Source organism: Leucopleurus acutus (genome assembly GCF_964270905.1).
Source record: "Leucopleurus acutus genome assembly, chromosome: 11".
In the NCBI taxonomy this organism is placed as follows: Eukaryota; Metazoa; Chordata; class Mammalia; order Artiodactyla; family Delphinidae; genus Leucopleurus; species Leucopleurus acutus.
The window spans coordinates 56,777,534-56,791,905 of record NC_139152.1 but is presented as its reverse complement, the minus strand read 5'-3'; the positions used below and the strand labels follow the sequence as shown (position 1 = coordinate 56,791,905).

Below are 14,372 nucleotides of genomic sequence, written 5' to 3'. Positions count from 1 at the left end.
AAGCCACACTTGGCCTCAGTGTAAAAGTTATATTTTATTGCCATGCTACAAAATGTATGAAGTTGGCACTGACAGGGAGAAATAGAGAACAAGGGTGGGGAGGGCTAGAGGGCAAAAGATGTTGTTACATATACAACAAGGTTTAATCAACAGTGGTAAATTTTGCCAATATTAAAAATGCAAGCCAAAATTTAAAATGCTGATATGAAACAGCATTAAAATACAATTTATGCATAGTACTGTATCACTTATGTCTTTTATTAGAGAAATATGGAATGCTTATAAACGAAATTAACTATAGGGGGTAAAATTCATATTTCATTTACAATTTGGCAATGTTAGACAATTTTTTAGTCCCACTGTTAGACAATTTTTTATAAAAGACAAAATTAAAAATCTAATAAGCTACCTTTATACAAAGTTGCTATATTTATGCCTTTACGTAGGAAAAAAACATTTATAATGCAAATTAGGACATACATAATCTTACAATATTATACAATGTAATGAAAATAAAAACATAACACAAAATTTGTCCTTTATAAAATGTGTATTTTGCATTTACCAATGCAAATGTGGCACACTGGTGACTACTGTACTATTAATGCCAGTCCGTTTCCATGCTGCTATTGTCCAATTGTCATAGAACTGCAATTGTAATGATGCTACAAAAGAATTGTGTTACACCAGAAAAGAAAAAAAAGAGGATGTAGGGATGGGGAAAAGGGACGTAAAGAACAGGAAAAATAGGGTGCTGGTTTGGGCAGAGTATATTGTGGTATGTCATAAAATATTTGTTAATTTTTCAAGCCAAAAACATTTCCTATACATTCTGTGATTTTGTACCAATGCCTTTATTCAGGGAGAAGGTAATTTAGTACCATATACCTCACATATCAGAGATTAGAAAGAGATGCCAATACATCAGTTACTTCTGAATGTTGTCTCTGATGGTATGTCTATTTCAAGGATATATACATATAGATAGATATATATATATGTATATACAAATATACATATATATATTTATACACACACACTACACATTGCACAAAACACTTGGACATTATGGGTTAGGAACAGCACAAGGGGAAATGGGATGTATTTTTTAGCTTGTTAAGACCTTTACCTTGAGGCAAAAATATGGTGGCACATTATTGGGAAATTATGAAAACATAAGGCCCCTGTCCCATTTTTAATAGAACATTATTGAGGTACATTTTTATACTTTGCGCCACAGATTTTTTTTGGTGGGGGGGGGATACACAAACACTAGCTTGACTCACAACACTGAACTGTGGGGTCAACATTAATATCTGTAAAAACAAAGACTGCTTGGCAAATTTTCTGAAGTCCAAAATGTGATCTATTCTGGATATACTGAGAAGTGAAAAGCTTTTTGCTGAGTCTTCAAAAGTAAAGTGCATATCTCATCACTCCACAGCAGCAGTAAATAAAAGGAACTATTTGCCAATCTTCCTGGAGGGAGGGAAGGCACCATATTTTCATTTTGAAAGGAAGATGAACCTGGGAAATAAAACACACTAAGAAAAAACACATGTAATACCCATATCAGTTTCCAGCCCTGGTCTGGGATAAAAGCTGTTACGATCTATATGGATAAAACAGGATTCTATTAGGGGAAAAGCATATGATCAATGACTATATTTCCAAAACCAAAAAGTGGGATCACATGATCTATCAACAGAACAGAATATCTAAAATTAGGTCTGTCTCAGAAAATCTGAAACATATGGCCACAATTATATCCCAATAAAATATCTCATTCTAAAATGCACCCAGTAATTGGTACAATTCTTCCAGGACAGAGCTTAATGCCCATTACTAGACTACTGCAGAGGACAAATAGTGTTCTATGTTATTTTTAATTAAATAGGAACACAGGTGATTTCCAGAGACATTTAGAAATTAATACCAGTTGTATACATCTTCCCTAATACTTGTAGTACCTAAAACTCAAATTCTTAGCAGACAAATTGGTCCCATTTTCATTTTTAAAGCACACAGTATTGAAAGAATAAACTGCAATGGTTATATTATAGTTGCTTAAAAAATATAAAAACTAATCAGAATCTGGAAGGAAAAATGAAAAGGCTGAGGAAAAGTAAGAAAAGAAAGTATCCAACCTCCAAAATGAGTAAATAGGTCAGCCCTTTTGTTTGGAGGTTAACGTTCTGTCTTGACTGCTTGTTTCGGAGAAAACCATGTGCACTGGTTCCATCATAACTCTTATTCCACATTACAAAAATCATCACATAAATTTGGCACAATTAGCAATCTACTCAGAATAAAGCATAAATGGAACAATACATTAAAATGGAAACTGCATACCTATACCACTGCTCTCTTTTTAGAGAACAGTGAACACTTTGGTAAGCACCAAATTCACAGAAAAGAAAGAAGATTCTGCTATGCACATAAACCAGTGGCACTATAAATGATAAAGACATCTTTAATAATTTATTTTCTTTATAATGGTCCCACCCTATTATTTTGCTAATCCATTCACTGTCCTATAATTAGGTCATTTATGGAACAGATTGGATGCTATATGACTGAAATTTTTCATGCTAAATTAACCTTAGTTACATCTGGTAGATCCAGACCAAAATCTCAAATTTCCTCATATTTAGAGGAGACAGCGACCTATTTTGCAAGGATATCTAACCTTCTTTCCACTCTACCTGCTCTTATCTTCTCTAGGATTTGGGAAACTGGAAACTTCTTGATTTTCCAAGAGCTAGACATATGGACTCTCATCAGTTTATATAAACTTCAATTCATTTTCAATCCTAAATTATGACACAATGTCATTGCTATAAGACTTCCACTGTACCTGCTATGCTGGCAACAATTTTAACATTCTATTAAAATCAAGGGATAACCCAAGATCCAGCTATGAGTGAAAGGACAGCAGAGCTGAGGAGCACGACAGTGGGCAAAGTACAGCTGCAGCCGTGTGACTGAGGGGATCACTGCTAAAGTGCTGGGCGAGTGCCCACAGAGAAAACACAGTACCTTTAGGGAAATTTGCATGTTAAAAGTAGCTTCCTTTTTTTTTTCTTCTCAGCTGCTTAAGAGATCACCTATGAACACAAGTGAAATTTAAAATTGTGAGAATGCTTTTATCAACTTGAAAAGTAAACGGCATATAAATAAATACTGGACAAGGGCAACCCTGTTATAGAATAACAGTAAGTTCCAAATGAACCTTCAAAACCACAATTTGACAAAAATGCAAACTAAACAAAAATGAACACATAATCCAATTTCAAAACTATATACAAACTCAAACATCCTAAATTGAAAAAGACATGAAGCAACAAAATTAGACATCCCAAACACCAAAGGAAAAACTTGAAGGTAAATGGCAATCTAATGGCACAAATGCCTCCAGAAAACAATGTTACTGTTAATAATCTGTAGGAGAGAAACTTTCAAGAGATCATAGTTCAGATTTTCAAATGTTTTTGGATAAAGTGACCTGAGACTGATTCTTGAGCCTATGTGTAATTCTGACTAAGATATCTGGGCATGCCTTTCAAATGACACCATGAGATGAGTAAAGAGAAAACCTTGTCTCTTTCCTGCCTTTCAACACACCAACAGCAAACCATGTTCACGAACGTAGGGCTCTTTCTAGAAACGCTGAAGGCTAAGGAACTGACTGGTACATAGGAGGTGTGGTACTTCTATTTCCATACATATGTCCTGGCTCAAGTCAAAAAGCCTACAATTAATGAAATAAAGGATTCCTCATGTTACATGCTGGAGGTCACATACCATGAATAGTAAATCTACAAATAGTACTTTCAAAGCCTAGAGTTATCTGTTAGCAATGCACATTATCAAGAGGCTTTATAATATGCTTTAAATGCCAACCATGACTTAGACGTGAATGATATGCATGAGTCCAGAATCTTAATAAAAATTGACCAGCATGTCACTCACTTCAATTCTCATTTTAAATAGGCACTGTGAAAATGGGAATGCTGCTGTACAGTAATGAGTAGTATAGAATGAAATTAGTGTTCTTTTATGAGTACCTGCTCTACATTTTAATTTCCCTTTAAAGAAGCACATGAAATAGTCAGAAAAAAATTTTTTATCAGTCTATAAAAGGAGTTAGTGTTTAGAAATAAAAATGAAGCACTTGCATCTTCATTTTTTAAAACTTCACAAAGGTGCAAACAATGTAATGGTTTCTGGGCTCACATGGGCAGATCAGTACTATTGTGCCTTGTTTTCCTAGATGTACCATCGTCTCGTGGCAGTGCTTTCTGCAGATTTGACATAGCAGCAGTTCTCTCGATGTCTATCACAGCATACAGCTCTGTGCGTCTGGTAGGGGTCTGTGGAAGGGGAGTGGTAGGCGTTTTTGGAGTCTGAGGGTTGTCAGAGTCACTGCCACCTTCCAAGTCAACCTGTATGTAATTGAGCTGCCTGTGTTCTAAACTTGGGCGTCTGATATCAAAGTTAAAGACTGTCGGTGTACAGTCCCGACGCCTTGAATATTCTATTTTGTGAGCACTTGCCGGCACTGTTACATTCTCTGTATTTACATAGTTATGCATTGGATCAAGATTATTATGGTAGCCATTTAGAGATGGGGTCTTTGGTCCTAAATTGTCATCTTCATCCCTACTTAGCTTGCGGGCTTCCCAAACAGGAGGCAAAGATGGTAGATTTTCGTAGTTTAACAATGCAGTTCTTCTCTGAGCTGAGTTGTTGATATTCTGGGTATCTGAGGTACTGGTGGACGGCAGACGACCTCTCCTGAGCCCTGACGCACTGGGGAGAGATAGCCCATTTAGATTTTCATACACCAGTTTGTTAACAGAGGGCGCGTCTCTTCGTTCATCACTGTCATAGCCAGTGTCCCATTCCGTGTTATTCGCACCACTTCCACTGACTTGATCTCTTCCAAGTTGTTCCAGTTTCTCTTTTTCCATTAATTGCTTTTGAACTGGGGTTGGTCCTAAGACAAACTTGACTCCTTCAGGTTCAAGAAGAATCTGAGGGTCCCTGTCCTCAATATTACTTGGTTCTTCTTTTGGTGTGTTGCTTTCAGCATTAGAAACCCTCGCCTCCAATGGGACATGCACACTTGCGCGGTTTTTCCGTTCTTCTTGTACACCTGTAGTGTTGACATAGGTATGTACCTAAAACAAAAGAGGAAAGTGAATCAGTAAACTTGCTTTAAAAAGAAAAAAAAAAGAAGAAAAAATTTGCCTGACTATATCAATTAATTTTATTAACTTTCTAAGTATATTCTTACTTCAAAGCTTTTGTACCTGTTTTTTAACCAACAAAAAGGTTGGGAGGAGGTGGGAGAAAGGTAGAAATGTCTTCCTAGCTTGATAAAAGAATAACTGCTTTAAAATACATGTGATGGGGCTTCCCTGGTGGCACAGTGGTTGAGAGTCCGCCTGCCGATGCAGGGGACACGGGTTCGTGCCCCGGTCCGGGAAGATCCCACATGCTGCGGAGCGGCTGGGCCCATGAGCCATGGCCGCTGAGCCTGCACGTCCGGAGCCTGTGCTCCGCAACGGGAGAGACCACAACAGTGAGAGGCCCGTGTACCGCAAAAACAAAACAAAACAAAACAAAACAAAACAAAATACATGTGATGGTGAAACATGATAAGCATTCTGTAGAAAAAATAAAAACTCAGGAACAAATGGGGATTATTACTTTGATGTTGTTCTAAAATTCTCATCAATGCATTAAAACCTGATTTAGAAATAGGAAATAACAAGTATTAAAAAGGAAGAGAGAAATTTATCATAATTTATAGATGATCTGACTATACAAAGAGACAGACCCTACTAGATTCAATAAGAGTTCTGTAAAATGCATAGATATAAAATAGATACCAGGAAATTAATGCTACTTAGAAAAGTTTGTGGTATTTTGCGGGGAGGACAATATAAAAAAAGTTCAGAAGTCTATACATAACATTTGAAAACCTCAAAAATAAAATTCAAAACTAAGGGAAATTTAATTATAGTAAATAAGAACTCATTTAACAAGTAAAGAACACAACCAAATGGATTTCAAAACAGTAAAAATTTCTTCATGATAAACAACCATGTTGTTGACAAAAGATAAGTATAACTAAGTAATACATAGACAATGTTAACCAGCTAACTTCATTCCTAAAATGAAAATATAATAGTCAGGAATATTAAATTGCTCTGTTAAAACACTGACAACAAAATCTGCCTTATCGCTAGTAGTCCACTAACTATAAAAACTGTAACATAAAAAGCTTTCATTGGAGGTTACTGTAACTGAATTGGCCATTGGTTATGTCCGTCTTTATCTATAGATGCACCTCTCCTGTGAACCCACAAACTTACTGTAATGCTAAGTTTCCCTCAACACCTATATATATTTGGGTATATGACAGAAAATACATGCTATTTCCTCTGAGTCTTCCCTACAAAAGTCATAAACAAATAGCGACAGCTAAAATTCAAACTAAAACCTTCAAGTGTTGGCACAATAACACTCTAACCCCACACAATATGTTAGACAGTAGGACATGCTTACTTGTTCCTCAGCCACAAGCAAGGGATGTGTAGACTCTTCACCTACTGAAGGCAGGCGTGCACTTCCCACAGAAGGATGTCTGCTTGAAGGATGGGATGAAGCGTCTCCAAATGAGGGGTATCGGGGATATCCATTAGGTAAGTTCTGAGCAGCAAACCCTGGAGCTGAGTTTTTGTTTGTTTATTGGTTTAAGAAAGGATACAAGGGTAGGGCACAGAGAATAAAAATGAATGAGAATACAATCAGCACTGAGAGGTTTAAGGAAGGTGTTTCTGGCAAGACATATGAGAAACCAGAGCAAAACAGCATACCACCTCCACTCTAACTTTCCACTCACATTTTAAATAATATGAAACATTTAATGTTTTCATATTTAAAATATTTAAAATGTTTATAATTATAGCTAAGTTTTTTAAAACTCACAACCACTATACTTACGTTAGCCAATGGTAATTCCTAACAATTTATAGATTAAAAAACCATAATGTATAGTTTATAATAGAAGAAGGAAAATGGACACTTACTTGTAGGTGTTCGAGGTGTTCTGGGGACTTCCAATTCTGTCTGATGATTATTCCTTTCAACAACTGGCTCCTCCACTACATTTATACTATTATTCTGCATAATCTCTTGCAACATATTAAATAATTCTTCTGCACGAGCACACTTAAAGGCAAAGATTCCTACAAATACAAACCAGAAGAAAAAAATAGTCACTGCATCTTTAAAAAAGACACAGGAGCACCTGTCGAAGAACAAACTTGTAAAGTAAGCATTCCATGCACCAATAGCAAGAAAAGGCTTTAATATAAATGTCTGATAAATTAATTATATTCCCTATTTCAAAACATAAACCCAAAAGTTCACAGAATAATTTTCATTTGTCCATGGGTGATGGCTCAAAATAAGGAAGACAAAAACAAGATTTGCAAACTTACTCTAGTCTGCTTTTTAACAGCAGGGGGAGCCCAACTTACCATTACCAAGGGAATTCTTTATCACTTGACAGGCCCTTGCTCTGTGGTTTACAATCATTACCTTGTTTAATTATTGGATTACCGTTGCCCTCTGATACAGAAGAAATTTGATGCGACAGAGGTCATGCAACTTGCCCAAGGACTTTCAAGAAGTAGGTAGCAAAAAATAAAAGTACGTTCTGTTTGACTCCAAAGTTTAGGTTCTTTTCCCAGAGTTACAACAGTAAAGACATAGAGGCAATTTACTGGGACTAATCATTTACTTACTACAAATCTTAAATTTAATATAAGCCAAAATTCTGGACATAGAAAACATGCTTAATAAATGCTTGATAAATGAATACATAGTGTACTATGTCTCTTTTTTTTTTTTTTTTTTTTTTTTTGCAGTACGCGGGCCTCTCACTGCTGTGGCCTCTCCCGTTGCGGAGCACAGGCTCCGGACGCACAGGCTCAGTGGCCATGGCTCATGGGCCCAGCCGCTCCGCGGCATGTGGGATCTTCCCAGACCGGGGCACGAACCTGTGTCCCCTATATCGGCAGGCGGACTCTCAACCATTGTGCCACCAGGGAAGCCCGATGTCTCTTTTTTAAATAATCCACTTATTTGAGAATTTTTTTATTCTGGATAAAAGTAAAATATTAAACATTACATATAGAATAACTGAATTATAGAATGCTATTTCAAATATGATAATGTTTGGAGAAAAAAAAAATAAAGGCTCTACCTACCTTGTCCAGTTTGACACCTTCGACCACTTTCAAAAGAAAAGAGATTCGAATCATAGCCATAGCGTCGGAGGCAGAGGTAGTGCCATTTTACCGAGTCACGTTTGCGAGTGTATAAAATCAGTTCCGTGTCTGTAAGTTCCATTATGCCAGAACCTAACTCATTCCCATCATCATCCACATTAATGACCTAAAAAATACAGTTTAATTAGTGCTAACTTAATGCTCCCACTTGACAGTTATGCACATATTTCACTAATTTGTCAGGAAAATGTACTATTGCTTATTGGTTCAGTTATTGGTTCCTTTGTTAGTTCATTCAACAACCAATTGTGTGTTTAGGGCATGGACTATGTAGCAGTGTAATACCCAGTTCATATCCACAAAGAACTCACATTCCCACTGAGGAGATAAGATATACAAACACGAAAAACACCACAAAACTGTAAATGCTTAACTAACAAATGAGTGCAACAGAGGCTGCGAAATGCAGGAACTGTGGCGGAGGGTTGTTGGAGAAGCCTTCACATAAAAAGAGGAGGGACTTTAGCTGGGCCTTGGGTATAATTAAATTTAGACAGGAAATAAAGTTAAGAGGGAGAACTGGTGGGTCAGGAGTTAGGGGGCACATCCTGAAGATGCAGTGCTACAGCAGAGATAAAGAAGGTATGTTTCAGAGAGATCAGGACAGGACTGGCATTGAGTTCATGTAAGGGAAGGCTTTGCACTGCTCAGTTTCAGAAAATGGCCAGAGACTATAAAGAACAGATAACACTTAGGGAGAATTCACTATACCCCTGGGTTGGGCAAAGTGCTTTACTTGTGTTTTTGTCATTTAATACTGATCCTAAACTGCAGGTAACAGTATTTTCTCCACTGCACACAAATCAACAAAGACTTAGTGATAATGTAACCTGCCAAAGGTAACAAAGCTATGAAGCAAGAGGGCTGTGACTTACACCTAGGTTTGTGTGATCCAGTGGCTATGATTTACAGCAGAATGAGGTCACAGTATGAGAGATTAATGACTGTGGATGAGTAAGGAATGGAGCACTTAGCATCTAAGTAACAGAATACCACTGAAGTTTTAGAATGATGAAGGAGGAAGATTAATTTGATGTCAAATGCAGGATGCATCACAGAGGTGACTAAAGATAGAATTCAGTTATGAAATTGTCCAAGCATTAAACAATGACTGGGAGCTGGTGACGGGACTGAAGAGGCACCTACAAAGTGGCATTTTAAAGACAATATTATCAGTAGGTCATTTCAAAGAGGGCTGATGGGACCAAATCGAGGGGCTCTTATCACTGTGACCAAAGATTGAGTTCTTCAGAGGATATAACAGTCACTCATTAGTGCTATGTTTTCCTGATGGAGATACAAGATTTAGGCACTCATATCCATGATTGGTGATGTCGAAAGGTAAAAATAAACGTAAATGTCTTCCAAGTTAAAAAAAAAAAAGACAGTATTATCAGAATTGTGTGGCTCTAACTGGATATGGAAGACCAAAGGAAAAGGAAAAGAGGATTTCACACTGTCAGTAAGAAATGTTGTCATCATTTGTTAAAACAAGAAAAGGCAGAATGGACAAAAAAGGAAAATAAAAGGGTCTGAATACAAAAGTGAGGAAATAATAAGACATGTTAATTAAGTGAAGTAAAAGAAGAGCATCCAGGTAGGCAGTGAGAGCTACATCTCAACCAGTTTTTACTGACCTTAAACTTGTTCCGATGGTTATCTGGGACAGTGTCTTTATCTGGACAGCTACAACAGCTACCCATGGCTTCTTCAGAAGACCATGTGAGCACTACATGAAAGATAATTTGCAAAAAATTATTAGATGTAAGATACAAAAGTCAAAAAACAGAAAAAGACACTAGAAATCATCTAACATAAGCCCTGCGTTATTTTGATGAGGAAAACTAAGCCTAAGGAAATAAATGGCTAGAGCTAGATTTCACACAACTAGCTGGAGAATTTTACTCAGCAACAAGAAGAATAATTCTGTGAGGGAGACTTCACAGAAATCTCAAATTTAATTTGCAAAGGTCTACCTATTTTAAAATTATCTAAAAGAAACCAATTTAAGTTCTCACACATAACACTATTAAAATAAAGTCATTCATGGAATTAACTGTTTATGGCTTATTAGGAATTTCAGTCCCTCTTTATTAATAAATTTCCAAAAGGATGCTAGACTTCTGGCTTGGCAAGTATTTTGATTCATACCATGCATTGTAGTATTCTTTACATATCCCAACAGACAAAATTGGTTAATAAGACACAAAAACAAATCTGGAATAGTTCATTAAGAGAGAAAGACAACTCAAAATTCAAGCTGTAACTTAACACAGAGAATACTGGCAAAACTGAAAGAGTGTGTCTATCTAATCCCTTCCCACAGAAGGTTAGAGATAAGTGGTTACAGTGACATTAAGTGTTGAAGAATACTGCAAGTGAACAAAGGAAAAATTCAAAACTTCACTTACAAACAAGAGAAAGAATGAGAATGGATGTGACAGTATTTGAAAAAAGGGGGAAAGAAGGAAGCATAAGAAGCTACTAAACATTAAAAACATAAATCTGATTAAAATTTGCCTAAAATTCTTTAGCAGATCTTCACTACCTTCAGGAAAAAATGCAAAGCTCATCAGTATGACACATGGTCCTTCACAATTTGGTCTCTGTCTACAAAGACAGTCTAACCTCTTCCCTCCTCTCTGCTTTGAGTCCTACCCAGCCATACTAAACAGTTTCCCCAGAGCATCTTGTTCTCTCACACCCTTCCATGCTGCTCCTTTCTCAAGATTCAACTTCAGAGTACAGTGCCTTCAGGAAGCCTTCTCTGACTCCCACCAACTGGGCAAGTTATATTCCTTGTGTACCCCCAAAGCACCCTGAGCTTCCCAGTATCACAGCATCTTTCACACTGTTTACTCAGTAAAAACTGTGATAGACTGTTTACCTATCTATCTACCTCCCTCCACTTTGAGCTCCTTCCCAGCAGGGATGGACTTTATTCATTCTTGCATTCCCTGTGCCTAACACAATACCTAGCACACAGGAGGTGCTCTAAGTCTCTTGTGAGCTGAACGAACTGCACTAAAGGAAGATAAAGAATGCTGGCAGGTGTAAGGATCAAGCAGATAAAAAAGGATACTAGTGTATAAACCAAAAGAAGTGATAAGTAAAATAGTAAAGTTAAATTAAGACTCATATTTGGTGGTGTCCTTGCACTGGTGAGAATGGCCATCATTAAAAAGCCTACAAATAATAAATGCTGAAGAGGGTGTGGAGAAAAGGGGACCCTATTACACTGTTGGGAACATAACTTGGCACAGCCGCTATGGAAAACAGTATGGAAGTTCCTTAATAAACTAAAAAGAGAATTGCCATAAGATCCAGCAATCCCACTCCTGGGCATATATCCAGAGAAAACTCTAATTTGAAAAGATACATGTACCCCAATGTTCATAGCAGCTCTATTTACAACAGCCAAGACATGGAAGCAACCTAAATGTCCACTGACAGATGAATGGATAAAGAAGATGTGGTATATATACATATACAATGGAATACTACTCAGCCATAAAAAAGAATGAAATAATGGCATTTGCAGCAACATGGATGGACCTAGAGATTATCACACTAAATGAGGTAAGTCAGACAGAGAAAGATAAATACCACATGGTATCACTTATATGTGGAATCTAAAATATGATATAAATGAACTTATTTACAAAACAGAAACAGACTCACAGACATAGCATCAAACTTATGGTTACCAAAGGGGAAAAGGGGTAGGGGAGGGATAAATTAGGAGTTTGGGATTAGCAGATACACACTACTGTAAATAGCATAGATAAACAACAAGGTTCTGCTGTTTAGCACAGGGAACTATATTCAATATCTTGTAATAAAACATAATGGAAAAGAATATGAAAAATTATATATATATACATATATAACTGAATCACTTTGCTGTACACCACAAACTAACACAACATTGTAAATCAACTATACTTCAATTAAAAACGTAAACAAATAAATTTATATAGGGAAAATGTGTGATGACATAAGGATAAATAAAATCTTGTTACATAAAAGAAAAAAAAGATTCATATTTGGTGTCTTAATATGCCAGTTAAGTATCATGGTATAAAGATGACTAAGTCACAGGATGTACCTCTGAAGAGCCATGAATCTAAAGGGAAAGACAGAGATGTCAACAGATAATGCATTATGATAAACCTCATATCAGAATATAAGAAGAGTTCCGTGGGCACAGAGAAAGAAGCAACTAACTTTCTGGGTTAGGAAGGACAGGAAGCACCATTTGAGCTGGTACTTTAAAAGGTGAGCAGAAACAGTGTGCTAGGCAAAAAACAGAAATAGGCACTTGAGACAAGATAAAAAATTAGGTGCAACGATAAAAGTCATGAAAGGTGGCAATGTATTCAGGAGAAAGTGAGGCATCTAGTACAACTAGAGTGCAGGGTAGGCTGTACCACAAGCATGAGACAAACCATAAAGCATCCTGAACAACAACCTAGGGATCTGGGACTCCAACTAACTTGAAGCTAGCCTGCTTCCAATGTCCCTGTAGTCAAATGGACATGACTCTATCATGGCACTTATCACATTCTACTGTAATGTTGACCTGTCTCACCACCCACTTCACTGTGATCTCCAAGAAGATAGGAACTGTGTCTTCTGAATTTTCTAAGGCAGTAAGCATACTGTTTGACATAGCAGATATTCAATAAATGTTTAATGTTTAAAAATTAGTAAGTGTTTAATAAATTAGAAGATGAGGAGGCCAAAAGAATATTTCAAAAAAAATTTTAAAGCAGACAGATAATTGATAGAAACAAAAACTCTTCTTGAAATTACTTATCCAGCCTCACCACTGAATACAAAGAGCTAAATGATTACTACAGTGTGGCTTTTGCCTGAAAAATTAATGCCTCAAGTAAATATTTGACAACTATTTCTCAAAAGAAGTAGAAAAAGCATCCTTCCACTTGACACCTTCACAGGCGACCTGTTAAGGCAGCACCTCCGATTTTGTCAGGGATATATGAATGGTGGTACAACCTACCTGGGGGCTCTATTCACATTGAATGCTTCAGTTCAGTACAAAAATAGTTAATGAAAAGCCTACCATGTGACACAAAATCCTTGTATGCCACTCCAAAGAGAATGAATTTCATCCTACACAAGGTGAAAAGCCAATGAAGTATTTTAAGCAGGAAAGTGAGGTGGTCAGGAATTCATCTTAGATACCTCCATCTGCAGGGTAATTTTAAGTGGAAGTTTAGCTCAGAGGAAGGGAAGCCAGTGAGAGACTACTGAAAAATGGAATATGCCAAAGACTTAAAACCAGAGCAGCAATAGTAGGAATAAAGATGAAAATAATGAATTTTAAAAATACTTAGGAAGACAAGTCTGCAGCACTGAGTGTCTGGCTAGGTATACAGGAAGCAAGAGGCAGTTTTCAGGGCGGCAGATGAAGGGTGCTGGTTCCATTACTTGAAATAGGAATAACTTTCTCAGGTCTTCGAGAGGAAGTGATGGTGGTTAGTTCAGTTTTAGACATGTTAAATTGAGATTCCAGAGAACTACCAAAGGAAGACTTGCAATAGAGAGGTAAGTACATCAGAATGGGTTTGAGGAAAGAGGTAAAATATTGGGACACACGGTATTTGAAACTGTAAAACAGAAGACCCTGATCAAGGACAGTATAAAGAGCAGTCTGCAGTTAAAATTCTGGGGAACACAAATGCGCAAATACTGGAGTAGAGAAAAACAAGTGAAGGAGAAGAGAAACAATCAGAATAGTACAAACTAAGAAAAGAAAGTGTCAAGAAGGAAGGTTCTATCCATAGTGGAGTGTTAGGTAGAGGCAGAAGCCATTCAGCAGTGAGCAAATGGAAGATAAGGAAGTAGTCCTCCAAAGAATAGAAAAGGCTCTTTCAAGAACACAGTTGGAAAGGAAAGCCTAAAGTGATAGGGTATGGTTGGACATGGTTTCAAAAGAAAATATGTTGCTTGAGTTACTTATTGTTTTAAGGTGACATAGAT

General features: G+C 36.9%; 1 protein-coding gene across 2 annotated transcripts in view; it reads right to left on the bottom strand.

Moving 5' to 3' along the window:
• Positions 1-21: 21 nt before the first annotated feature.
• FRS2 (fibroblast growth factor receptor substrate 2) overlaps positions 22-14,372 on the bottom strand; it is a 36,703-nt gene continuing 22,352 nt past the window's right edge. For both annotated transcript variants that reach the window (XM_082850414.1, XM_082850413.1), the window contains 5 exons: positions 10,004-10,095; positions 8,286-8,472; positions 7,101-7,259; positions 6,577-6,740; positions 22-5,183 (listed from right to left, as the gene is read on the bottom strand). In XM_082850414.1, coding sequence (XP_082706540.1) covers positions 4,233-5,183; positions 6,577-6,740; positions 7,101-7,259; positions 8,286-8,472; positions 10,004-10,069 — 1,527 coding nt within the window. In that variant the 5' untranslated portion in view covers positions 10,070-10,095 and the 3' untranslated portion in view covers positions 22-4,232. The remainder of the gene's footprint in view (positions 5,184-6,576; positions 6,741-7,100; positions 7,260-8,285; positions 8,473-10,003; positions 10,096-14,372) is intronic.